Genomic DNA, 11,777 nt, shown 5'->3' on the forward strand with positions numbered 1-11,777 from the left:
AATCCGAAGCAGGCTCCAGGCCCAGAGATGTCAGCACAGTCTGAAGCGGGGCTCACACCCACGAACTGTGAGATCATGACCTGAGCATAAGTCTGACGCTCAAACGAGTGAGCCACCCAGGCACCCTGTGAAGCCAAGTTTAGTTTAGAATTGACTAGTTGGTCTGTGTTGCATGGTTGCATATCCCGGAATCATAATGTCTCTGTAGCTATGGGTGCAAAAAAAATGGATCATTAAAAAAAAAAAAAAAAGTAAATCATATCATGACATGCCCCTGAGAATGGAATAGGGCACAGTCCACTTCCTGCCCACCTCTCTGACCTAGTCTCCTACTTCTCTCTGATAGCTGGTTCCCACCCCTGGGCCTTTGCACTGGCTGTTACAGCTGCTTGGAACACCTTTCCCCTAGATCTTTGAATGGCTGTTTCCTTCTTATCCTTCATCTCCACTTAAAGACCACGTCTTCAGAGAGGACTTTTTACTCACGTCCTGACTCCCTAGTCACTGCCTATTATATTGCCTGTTGTTATTTGCCTCTTATCAAATGAGTTACCTAAAATTATCTTGCTTATTCTTTTGTTTCTTGTCAATCCTTTCTCAGCCATGGAATGTTGACTCCCTGAGATAAGGGCTTGGTCTTTCACCATAGTAACCCCAGTACCCAAAACAGTGTGGGCCACGTGCTAGATACGCAGTAAACACCTAAATAATTCTATCCACAAGACTTCAATACTCAATCTTCACACTGAGAGATGGAGTTGAACTCCAAACTGAAATTGTAGACACATCACAGTACTTGTCTTGAGACCTCATCTCTCTTATCCTGAAGTCTAACCGCACCACCCACTCGACCTTTTCCTCCCCTGATCCTGGTGTAAAGAATGACTCAGTTTCCTAGTCAGTGTGAAAACCGGAGGAAGAGAGCAGCTCACGGGGACTGTGAGTACAGTCGGAGGAAGGGTACTCTACCAGTCTACCAGGAAGGACTAACCGCTATCTCCTAGGAAAAGCCTGCAGAGTCTGATTGTAAGGACCATGGAAATGGCAGTGGGAGGAATCCCTAAACCGGAGTAAAAAGTGCGTGTGCCTTTAAGAGGAGAGTCGGAAAAATAGAGGGGGCGTCACCCTAGGAAAAGTAGTCTCAGGCTCAATCAAGCGGGTGGCCTAAGAAAAACCGGCCCCTTCCGGTTACGTAGCCTAGCAAGATGGCGGCGCCCAAGGCGGTAAGTGACCGGATCTCCATGAGCCCCCAGATTGAAGCCTGCTCTGCTGTCTCAGCCTTCAGGGTTTCTGTCAACACCCAGGAAGCAAGGAGCAAGAGGCAGCAGAAGGCCTCTCCCACTAAGGCTCGCGATGGGATCGCAGACACGCAGCCTCTGGGGGTCGGGAAGGATCGGTGTGAGTCGCAGATAGCCGAGGCGCTTTAGGGAGGAAGCGGGGCGGAGACTTGGCTGGGGGAGCCAATGGGGAAGCAGGGAGTGTGTTCCGAAAATGGCGCATCCAGCCAATCAGAGGGAGGGATGGATTGCGGGCTCTATTGAGTCGGGCTGGCGAGTGCCTGGGAGTGGGACCTGCAAAGGAAGGGGGTTAGGGAGGGATTGGAGAAGCCAGGGTTTGAGGGCCTACAGTAAGAGACAAAAGGATATAGTTGAGGAGAGCTCATGGGACAGTTCGGAATTTTTATGGAAAAGCAAAGGGATGATGGGAATTGAGGACAGGAAACAAAGGGTCAAATTTAGCAGTTCTGAGGGAGGGACCTAGGGGAAATTAAGGGAAGAACTTGCGATATTCCTGGAGGGAATTTAGGAAGACCTGAGTAAAATCAAGGAATGGATTTAGGGCAAAATAAAGTGAGAGGTTGGAAACCTGGGAATTTTGAGGAAAAATAAGGATTTGGGCAAATTGTTGAGAAAATTTGGTTGAAACGGAAGGAGAAATTGGAGCAGGCTAAGAGAAGACTGGAGGAAGATTGAAGAGGAGGTAGATTAAGGGTGGTTTGGAGAAACCAAGAAAAATTAAGATTATATTTTGGCGGGGGGGGGCGCCTGACTGGCTCAGTCAGTAGAGCGTGGGACTTTTGATCTTGGGGGTTGTTTGATCCCTGCATTGGGCGTAGAGATTGCTTACAAATAAAATCTTTAAAAAATATATATTTTTTTATCTTGGGGGTTGTGAGTTCGATCCCTGCATTGGGCGTAGAGATTACTTACGAATAAAATCTTTAAAATATATATATTTTGGGGAGATAGAAGTGGGTTATTTAGGAAGACTCCAAGGAAAATGGGGTATAATTAAGGGGATATTTTGTGGGAAATTAAGAGCTCAGATAATACACAAACATAAGGGTTTGGGGAAAGATCGGGGGAGAATTGGGATGACCAAGAATGGCCAAATCAAAGAATTTAGGATTGAATTTGGGGGAAACATGGGGAAATCTGGAGGGGGGGGGTCCCAAAAGCAGAATTTGGAAGTTCTGAAAGGAGAAATTTGTGAGCCAGGAAGCAGTGTTGGGGTGACAATTCATGGACCAAGAACAGGGGTATCTGGCTCTGACTCTCACAGGACACTCCAGGCTCAGCGTCTCCTTTCCCATCCTCCCCAGTCCCTGCACCTGGTGGCCCCAGTATGGAATGGGGGTACCAGGGGCATCGGTGGCCTGAGCAGGGTGGTGGCCCCCGAGGGCAATCAGAAGAAGGGGAGGTCGCTGCTCCAGTTCCTGGCTGACCGCTTCTATGACGTGGAGGCTCTCAGGGACCATCTGCTCCGAAAGCGGGTGTCGAAGGTGCACCAGAAAAATCGGTGAGAACCCTGCTGCTGGGCCTTACCGGGGAGAACTCAGATCCTGCCCTTGTGACTCCCGGACAGCCGTGTGGCTTCCATACCAGCACTGCCCAGTTGTATCTTCATCTCCAGCCACACCCTTCCCAAGGGTTCGAGCTCATATGGGTGACCTGCTGCCCACCATCTCTTGGAGGCACCTCAAGACATGGATGGCACCTCAGACTTAACATGGGGAACAGCAAGCCCTTGACTTGCCCCTAAGAAAGTCTGTTCACCCCCAAGCCTTCCCCATCCCAGGAAACAGCAGCACTGTTCCCAGTGTTTCAGGCCACATTCCAAGGAGTCCTCCCTGATCCTTCTTCTCTTGTTTTCCACCTCTAGCCCACCAATAAAATACTAGATCATCGCAAATTTGACCCGTTGTTACTGGTCCTATTTTAGTCTGGTCTCAGCCCCTTCATTTTATGGTTAGGGTTAGTGCATTAATCTCCTAAACTGATCCCCCTTTGCCTCTTCCAGTCTATGGTCTATAAATCATCCAAAGGACTCTTAAGAAACTAAAATAGAGGGACGCCTGGGTGGCTCAGTCCGTTAAGCATCAGACTCTTGGTTTCAGCTCAGATCATGATCTCACAGTTCTGTAAGTTTGAGCCCTACATCGGGCTCTGCAAAGACAGTGTGGAGCCTGCTTGGGATTCTCTCTCTCTCTCTCTCTCTCTCGCTCTCTCTCTCGCTCTCGCTCTCTCTCCTTCTCAAAATAAACTAAAAAAAAAAAAAAAGGAAAACACTCTTTTGCTTAAAAACCTCAAATGGTTTCCCCTTGCAACTAGAATGAAAGCCAGACTCCAAGGCCTAAAATCTGAGCCTTGAGACCCCTACCCCTACTCCCCTTATGCCCACCAGCATGGTGTCCACGTGGCTATTTTTTTCTGCCATCCTAATTTGAGCCTCTGAGCCTTTCCACTAGCTGTTGTCCTAGCCTGGCAGGCTTTTGCCTTGACCTTCGACTTTCTTCCCACCACTCAAATCTCTGCTCAGGCGTCACCTCCTGCATGAAGTATTTCTTTTTTTTTTTTTTTTTTTAATTTTTTTTTCAACGTTTATTTATTTTTTGAGACAGAGAGAGACAGAGCATGAACGGGGGAGGGGCAGAGAGAGAGGGAGACACAGAATCCGAAACAGGCTCCAGGCCCTGAGCCATCAGCCCAGAGCCCGACGCGGGGCTCGAACTCACGGACCGTGAGATCGTGACCTGGCTGAAGTCGGACGCTTAACCGACTGCGCCACCCAGGCGCCCCAAGAAGTATTTCTTAATAAAGTAGCGTTCTGCTTCTCCACCCCTGACCCAAGGCACTCCTAGTCAGTCCCTCTGTGTTGTTTTCATGTGGAACAGAGTCTCTCTGCAATTCGCCCTTAATTTCCTGGTTATCTGTTTCCTTCTGTATATTAGCTTCACAAGGGCAGGGGCCACTATCTGTTGGTGCCCAGCACTGAATAGATACCAGTAAATCCTTGCAGCCTGTGTCATCAGTCTGTCTGTCTGCATGTCCCAGACCTGCTGCTGCAGACTCTGGGCAGCACCGGGGCATGGTGGGGGAGGGGTGCGGGGGGACCTCCTGGGGCCGCACCCTCAGCTACTGTTCTCTCCACAGACCCTTCAACCGCATCAACCAGCGATACGGTCCCTACGTCGCGGGTGCCTATTTCATCCTGAAGCAGGGAGGCGCGGTCAGGTATGATGGCACAAGTGTCCAAAGTGGGCTGGGGGGAGGCCGTGGAGCACGGACCCTGAGGCTCTCCTGACTCCCCATGAGCTCTGGGCTCCAGCCCCTACTGGCTCTAGGGCTTGGGGCTCGTTCCTGAACTTGTTCCGCTCTGTCACCTGTAAAACGGGACAGCAGTTGTACCCAACCTATGAGGTTTGCTGCAAAGATTCAAAGCCATTTTGCTACCAAAGCACTTGGAACAGGCCTGGCACAGCACACGTGCTCAGTAAATATCCATGTTTCTTTTCTTTCCTTGGCCCCTTCCTTTCTCCTTCTTCCCTTCCTCCTCCTGGTTTTTCTCCCCTTTTTTTCTTCTTCTTTGAAACAGGTCATTTATGCATCTACCCCTCATTTTGTTCCCATGAAAACTTTCAGGGCCTGAAAGTTTCAGGTGCCTGCGAGTGCACCAGATCCCGTGGGACCATGTCGCCCGGGGCTGGGGAGCATCCTCTGGAGGCCTGGGGAGGGGGGGGGGGTGTCCTGCTGACACCCCTCTCCCCCTTCCAGGTTTCAGGGCAGGGAGTGGATCCGGCCAAATCAGCGTGGCCACTTCTCTCTGGACTTCTTGAAGTTGCAGGCGGTGCCCGTAGAGGCCGTCGATGCCAGCGGCTGTGCCATCAACTACCAAGGCCTGGACAGCCTCTGTGAGTGCGGTGGAGACGGGCAGGGCCGTGCGTTTTCCCTTTGGCGGTGGGTTCCAGAAAGGCCCTCAGTGCCGTCCCTCCTGCCCCCCTTGCAGTGGCCCTGAAGGAGCTCCAGTTCCTGTGGCTGCAGCGCTGCCCCCACGTGGATGACTGGTGTCTCAGCCGCCTCCACCCGCTGGCCAGCTCGCTGCAGGAGCTCTCGCTGGCCGGCTGTCCCCGAGTCTCTGAACGGGGCCTCGCCTGCCTCCACCACCTCTGGTGAGACCGCGGCTCAAGCCAGGGTGGGGGCTCCCACCCGACAGGTGCGGGAAAGCGGGGAGGGGGCCCGTCAGGCAGTCCCCGTGTCCCTGCCGCCACGACTAATCCGGAGCACGTGTGGGGTCGGCACAGATGAGCAGTCGCGGTGAATCTGTGGCAGAGGGAGAGGATGCCTGGTTTTTCTTCCTTTTGGTTTCAACGAAGACCCCGTGACATTTGCACTGTTGTAAACAGTAGGAGCTAGAGTGTGCGTCCGGGATTAACGTGGTGGGTGTCGTGTACTTGAGCCGCTCTAACGTTTTCTGGACCCTGGAGGACTTTACTGTTAAGGAGCTGGGGGCTGAAGTGGGGGCTGGCACACCCCCTCCCCCACACAGAGGCCATCCTGACGCGGGCCTCCCCCCTTGGTGCCTCCTCTCAGGAACCTCCGCAGACTGGACATCTCGGACCTCCCTGCCGTGTCCAGTCCGGGCCTCACTCGGATCCTGGTGGAAGAGATGCTTCCTAGTTGCGAGGTCCTGGGGGCCGACTGGGCCCAGGGCCTCAAGCTGGGGCCAGAGGAGCAGCCTCGGGACACAGCCGGCCCCACCCCTGCCTAGCCCTCGGCCAGCCACCATCAGGCTGGATCTCAGCGGGACCCGGCAGAGTGTCCCACAGTTCCCCATACTTCTGGCTTCCGTCGGGTTCACTCGGTGTGGGGGTTGGGCTCTGGCTGGCTGCATCCTGGGGGGAAAGGTCACAGCTTTCCCTGTGTCTCCTGTCAGGAGGCTCTGTCCACAGGCTTCTCTCCTGGGTTCCAACCAACAGTCACCTCCTCCTGCCTCTTCAGGCCTGGGGGAGGGTTACCAGCCCCAGGAGCTGTGCTCCCCCCACGGTTTCCCCACACCTGCCCACTAGCACGTAAGAGACTCTGCTCTTGTGTCCAGAGACTCTCCAAGTATCTTTATTTGAGTGTGCTACTGCTTCCTGCCCAGACCTGGCTGACACGGGGGCGCTGCTGGCACGCTAGGGGATGGGTCTTCGGGTTGTGACACCGCTCAGCTCACCGCAGGCTACGGCATCCCTGGCCTGCACTCAAGAGATGCCGGGAGCGCCCCAGGTCCCACAGTGTTGCCGCTTACCCACGTATTGGCTCCAAATTCAGCGTTCTCGTTTGCTCCGTGAAAACTGACCTGGGCCTTTGCTAAGTGGCACGAAGAGGTTTGTCAGTAGAGGGCGCCCTAGAGGTTCCAGGAGGAGAGGCTTTTGCTTCCTGGTTCCTGACGATGGCGGTGTGCTCACTCTTTGGTCTGGCTCCCTGCCCTGAGTGCTCAGTGGTCAGCAGCTTCCCCTACCCACCCCCCCACCCCACCCCCCCGCCGGCAGCTTCAGAGCTGTGCCTGCACTGAGGCACCTCCCTGCAAATGACTCTCCATGGCACCCCGCCTGGGGGACCTCCAGTAAATGCCGAGGCACCTTACCAGCGAGTCCGTTATTTCAATTTGCCATTCAAGTCAATAATTCTTTACATTAAACTTCACCTGCTCAATTTACTATGTGGTGTTTCTCTCCTGACTGGATCCGCGCTCATACAGCACTGGCATCTGGAGTGTTCCAGGAGACAGACTCACAAAAGCTGGGATTTGGGGTTGGTCCTGTCCTGCCTTTGGAGCTCAGGGCTGAGCTCTTGGGTGGTGGGAAGCGGGATGGAGAATTCCACGGGGGCGGTGGCACCACAGTCAAGCTCTCGCCTGGGGCTGTGATGAGGTGCCAGCTGAAGCACGTGTCCCGGGAGCCCCCGGGGCTGCTGCACCTGACCCATGTGACGGTAGTGACAATTCTAAACATAGGTGCTGGACACATTCTTTGGCATGCCCTTCAGTGCTCACAGACAATGACAGGCTCAAGTCTGTTTGCTTAGCTCAGGCCAGGGACTGAGAACTGCGGAGCTTCTGTGACTGCCCCCACTCAAAGTTCTCCCAGCAGGTGGCCAGAACTGAAAACACAATCTAGAAGTCTGTGGGTTGTCGAGTTATGACGGTTGGATTCCCAGCCTTGACAAGTTTCTTATGTGCAAGTGTGGGCGCTGACTGGTACGCAAGGGACCCAAAATCTGGAATGGGGTCGTCTGGTTGGAATCAGAGGAGACAGATGATCTCACGCTCCCAAGTCACTAGAGCTTCCCTTCCCAATGTCCGAGGAGCCCAGCAGCCTTCCCGTGCTTAACAACCCTATGCTCACCTCACCCAAGCAGAGGCCTTGAAAGCAGGCATCTACGCCCCCGCAGACTCCTCACAAGCACCCCTGCTATCACCGGACCCACAAATACCAAGGGTCAAATCTCTGCCCTCCAGAGTACAGACATCCGCCGGGACCCAGGGCGTGCAGCTTTCTACACTAGAAGAGTTGCAAGATTTGCAAACATATAGTCAGAAACCGCGGGACACCGGGGTCTAACGGTGTTAGACCAGTGACGGTGGATATCACACAGATGGGCCAAATTCACGGGTCCGTGGGCACTTACTGGAAGTGATGAGTTAGCTAGTACAGCTGGGTGGTTCTAAGGGCTCTCTCCGGTCGGCTGACTGGAACTTGGACTCCAGTGTGGCCTGCAGTTAGGAGAGAAGCCAGAGAGGCCCTGACGTAATCTGGAGGGGGGTACCCAGCGCTGAGGGAGGTTAGTGTTGGACCGGGCTGCTCATGGTTGACCTGCAACCTCCCCCCAGCGCTGTGTTCCACAGGAAGGCAGCTCTTCACTCTCCACGATGGACTTTCGATGGACTTTCCCTGTTCCAGTTCCATAACAACCAGCGCTGTGCTCTGAGATTTCCAATCACCCCCCAGGAGGAGCAGCGTCAGCCCTGGTGGCAGGACCTCTCACCCCTGGGAGAAGCTAGATTCTTCTCCCAGCCCCGCGTGGGGGTGGGGGTGGGGGAGGCCTGCTGGGGAGACCCTTCCAGGGCGCTCAGGGCCCTGCCCCTGGCTGTCTTCTCCCACTCTGGCTTTCATTGCATCAACACTCGGCACTTCCTCTGTGCGCTTGGCCTCCAGCGGCTCCCGCGGGCTCCATTACTCAGACTTAGGGGGAGGCGATCAGCTCCGGACAGATCCGCTGCTGCTGACAGGGTGCCGAGGAGGAGACATCAGAGGGTCCTCCCAATCCAGGGTGGAGTGAAGGGGGTCAGGCCGGGCTCAGAGGGGCCCTCGGTGCCACCCAAGGTTCCAGGAGGTCTGGGCTAAAGAGACCTCGTCTGCCCGCCTCCCCAGACAGCTGCAGCAGCCCCAACAGCAGAGGCCCCCCGGAGGGCAGGGACGTAAACACAGGCAGACACCCTCTCCTGTCCCGGGGGGCCGGATGTGAGTGTTCCTGGAGTCACGGTGCAGCTGTGGGTGGGGCTGGAGTGGGGAATGGGGGAGGGATGGATCCCGCCCCCGTGAGGCAGACCCGAGGCACCAAAGGGGTGGAGGAGGTACCGGGGCAGCTGAGCACCAGGGCCCTGGGTGCCCTCACCCCACCCTCCACTGGCCTCTAGCTTGGCTCCCCCTTCACCCACCCCTTCCCTTTCCATCAGGTCCCCTCCTGCTCCTCCCTAGCTCCCTTCTCCACCTCTCCCTGGGCTCTGGCTGTCCGCAGGCGCCCTCTTCTTGGTCCCACCCCAGGGTCCTCCATCTGCCTCTGCTCTCTCCCTTCCCGCCAGGGGCACCTGGCTACCCTGTACCTCACTCCCGGTCTCCACGTCCCTCCCCTGCCTCTCCCCTTGCAGTCCTCTGCTCTTTGCCTCCCCCTCCATCTCTCCTTTCTCTTCCCCCGCCTGCCCCTGAGGTCTCCCCCATCCCTCCTCCTCCACCAACCCGGCCCATTCCCCATCCCCACCCCGACTCCTCCGGTGGCCACAACACACCCCATCTCTGGCACGGACGGCCCATCCCCTCAGCACGGCCCGCCGCCTCTGCGGCCGGGCGCCAGCCGCCCGCCTCCCCTCCCAGCTCTGCCACTTTGGGACTCTTGCCTGTCCCTGGGCCATCTCGGCACTACCCAGCTCAAGTTCAGGCCCGGCCCTCAGCCTCACCCCCTACCCCCAGACTCTCCCAGGCCCCTGGCTCTCCCTGCCTGGCCTCGCCAGGTCCCCCATCTGTGTCTTTGGCCACCCTGAACCTTTCCGCTGTCTCACCAGAAAACCAGCCCCAACACGCCAGAGCCCCAACCCTCAGGTCGGCCTCCTGCCCTCCCTTCCCCTCCCCTCCTCTCCTCCCTCGGCCCCGCCCCGGCCCCTCCCGGCCCCTGGGGCCCTGAGGCCTCCCTCCCCGCCTCTCTGGACTGGCTGGGCTGGGCTCAGACGGCTGCACCGCAGGTTGGCGAGAGCTGAAGGGAGGGAGCGAGGGAGGGCCTGAGCTGAGGCCCGGACCGGCGCAGGCGGGAGCTGGACCCAGAGGTAAAAGGTCGCTGGCTCCCCTTCCCTGGGGTGGGGAATGTTAGGGTGAGGGAGGCTGGCTTTCCAGGAGGTGGAAGGGCTGACCCCGTGATTCTGGCGCCTGATGAGTGGACCAAGGGGGGCTGGAAAGGCCAAGTCCCCAATCCCCCAGTGCGGTGGGGGGGGGGGGGGGGTGCTGCCTGCAGAACAGGTCAGTGGAAGGGGCTGGGCTCAGGGGAAAGAGCAGGGTGTCAGAACGAATGGGAACTGGATTCCAAGGTCAGAAATAGCGAAGAGGTGGGCGGGTTCAGGGTCTGGGGCTGAGGGGAGCGGGCACAGGAGCTGGCAGGGACTGACCCCCGACGCAACCGTGGCTCCTCTGCAGCTCCCGCGGCCGCCCCTTCCCTGGGCTGGGTCATGCGCTGCCCCAAGTGCCTTCTCTGCCTGTCAGCGCTGCTCACGCTCCTGGGCCTCAAGGTGTACATCGAGTGGACATCTGAGTCTTGGCTAAGCAAGGCCTACCGGGGACCCCAGGGCACCCCACTGGGCCCCACACCAGCCACCCCCGAGCCCACCCTGCCGGCTAACCTCTCTGCCCGTCTGGGCCAGACCAGCCCGCTGCTCTCTGCATACTGGAACCAGCAGCAGTGGCGGCTGGGGTCCCTGCCCAGTGGGGACAGCGCTGAGGCAGGGGGCTGCCGGGCTTGGGGGGCTGCCGCTGCTGCAGAGATCCCAGACTTCGCCTCCTACCCCAAGGACCTCCGCCGCTTCTTGCTGTCGGCGGCCTGCCGGAATTTCCCCCAGTGGCTGCCTAGAAGTGGTGGCGGCCAAGTGGCCGACTGCTCAGGTACGGACGTCCCCTACCTTCTGTTGGCCATCAAGTCGGAACCAGGGCGCTTTGCAGAGCGACAGGCCGTGAGGGAGACGTGGGGCAGTCCGGTTCCTGGGGTCCGGCTGCTCTTCCTGCTCGGGTCACCAGAGGGTGAGAGGGGGCCTGACCTAAGTTCCCTGGTGGCCTGGGAGAGTCGCCGCTACAGTGACCTGCTACTCTGGGACTTCCTCGACGTCCCCTTCAATCGGACGCTCAAAGACTTGCTGCTGCTGGCCTGGCTGGACCGACACTGCCCGGGCGTGAGCTTCGTCCTGCAGGCTCAGGATGACGCCTTCGTGCACACACGGGCCCTTCTGGACCACCTGCGGGCCCTGCCCCCTAGATGGGCCCGAAGCCTCTACCTGGGTGAGGTCTTTACCCAGGCCAGACCCCTGCGGAAGCCCAGAGGACCCTTCTACGTGCCTAGATCCTTCTTTAAAGGTGAATACCCGGCCTATGCCAGTGGCGGCGGCTATGTCATTGCTGGGCGCCTGGCACCCTGGCTGCTGCGGGCAGCGGCCCGTGTGGCCCCCTTCCCCTTCGACGATGTCTACACTGGCCTGTGCTTCCGGGCCCTGGGCCTGGCACCAAGGGACCACAAAGGCTTCCTCACAGCCTGGCCAGCAGACCGCACTGCTGACGCCTGTGCTCTCCGGGACCTGCTGCTGGTGCGGCCCCTCAGCCCCCAGGGTAGCATTCGGCTCTGGAAACAGCTGCAGGAGCCTCAGCTCCAGTGCTGAGCCTGGCGGAGCTGAGGAGAGGAGGGCAGCACAGACCTGGCTGCACCTCGGTGCCTGTCTCTCACTCAGCCTCTCCTTCTGGGCCTCAGCGTGAAGGAGGAATTCTAGAACCGTGACTGCCTGAGCCCCTCCTAGGTCCTCCCGGGCCAGGGGACGGGGCAGCCGGAGGGAACAGACTGTTTGTGTCTACTTTTTGTGTTTGAAAAACACGCACTCCCCACTCTGAGGCCTGGAGTGGTCTTTGCGCCTGTGGGGCCCCAGAGTAGTTGACAGAGCAGAGCCCAGCTGCACCCCGGCATTCACACTGGACCCCTCCCCACCCTTAC

General features: G+C 57.6%; 2 protein-coding genes across 3 annotated transcripts; both read left to right on the top strand.

Annotated features, from left to right (window-relative positions):
* The first annotated feature begins 1,120 nt into the window (after positions 1–1,120).
* DMAC2 (distal membrane arm assembly component 2) lies at positions 1,121–6,977 on the top strand. 2 transcript variants are annotated; one of them, XM_043598828.1, is made up of 6 exons: positions 1,121–1,223; positions 2,603–2,799; positions 4,434–4,514; positions 5,055–5,191; positions 5,287–5,449; positions 5,871–6,977. In XM_043598828.1, exons 1-6 carry the CDS (start codon positions 1,206–1,208, stop codon positions 6,046–6,048), a joined length of 774 nt encoding a protein of 257 aa, XP_043454763.1. In that variant the 5' UTR covers positions 1,121–1,205; the 3' UTR covers positions 6,049–6,977. The 2 variants fall into 2 exon arrangements, with proteins under 2 accessions (XP_043454763.1, XP_043454762.1); XM_043598827.1 differs by lacking the exon at positions 1,121–1,223 and having other exon boundaries at positions 2,160–2,799.
* A 2,782-nt stretch (positions 6,978–9,759) lies between these two features.
* B3GNT8 (UDP-GlcNAc:betaGal beta-1,3-N-acetylglucosaminyltransferase 8) lies at positions 9,760–11,677 on the top strand. The gene is made up of 2 exons (XM_043598826.1): positions 9,760–9,861; positions 10,226–11,677. Exon 2 carries the CDS (start codon positions 10,258–10,260, stop codon positions 11,449–11,451), a length of 1,194 nt encoding a protein of 397 aa, XP_043454761.1. The 5' UTR covers positions 9,760–9,861; positions 10,226–10,257; the 3' UTR covers positions 11,452–11,677.
* Positions 11,678–11,777: the final 100 nt, after the last annotated feature.

This window comes from Prionailurus bengalensis, chromosome E2 (genome assembly GCF_016509475.1).
Source record: "Prionailurus bengalensis isolate Pbe53 chromosome E2, Fcat_Pben_1.1_paternal_pri, whole genome shotgun sequence".
Taxonomy (NCBI): domain Eukaryota; kingdom Metazoa; phylum Chordata; class Mammalia; order Carnivora; family Felidae; genus Prionailurus; species Prionailurus bengalensis.

Excerpts from the sequence above, each read along its gene's own strand:
- DMAC2 (XM_043598827.1), top strand. The coding sequence starts at position 2,375 with ATGACCAAGAATGGCCAAATCAAAGAATTTAGGATTGAATTTGGGGGA. Across the intron at positions 2,800-4,433 it reads AAGGTGCACCAGAAAAATCG|ACCCTTCAACCGCATCAACC; the intron begins GTGAGAACCCTG and ends TTCTCTCCACAG. Across the intron at positions 5,192-5,286 it reads CCAAGGCCTGGACAGCCTCT|TGGCCCTGAAGGAGCTCCAG; the intron begins GTGAGTGCGGTG and ends CCCCCCTTGCAG.
- B3GNT8 (XM_043598826.1), top strand. The coding sequence starts at position 10,258 with ATGCGCTGCCCCAAGTGCCTTCTCTGCCTGTCAGCGCTGCTCACGCTC.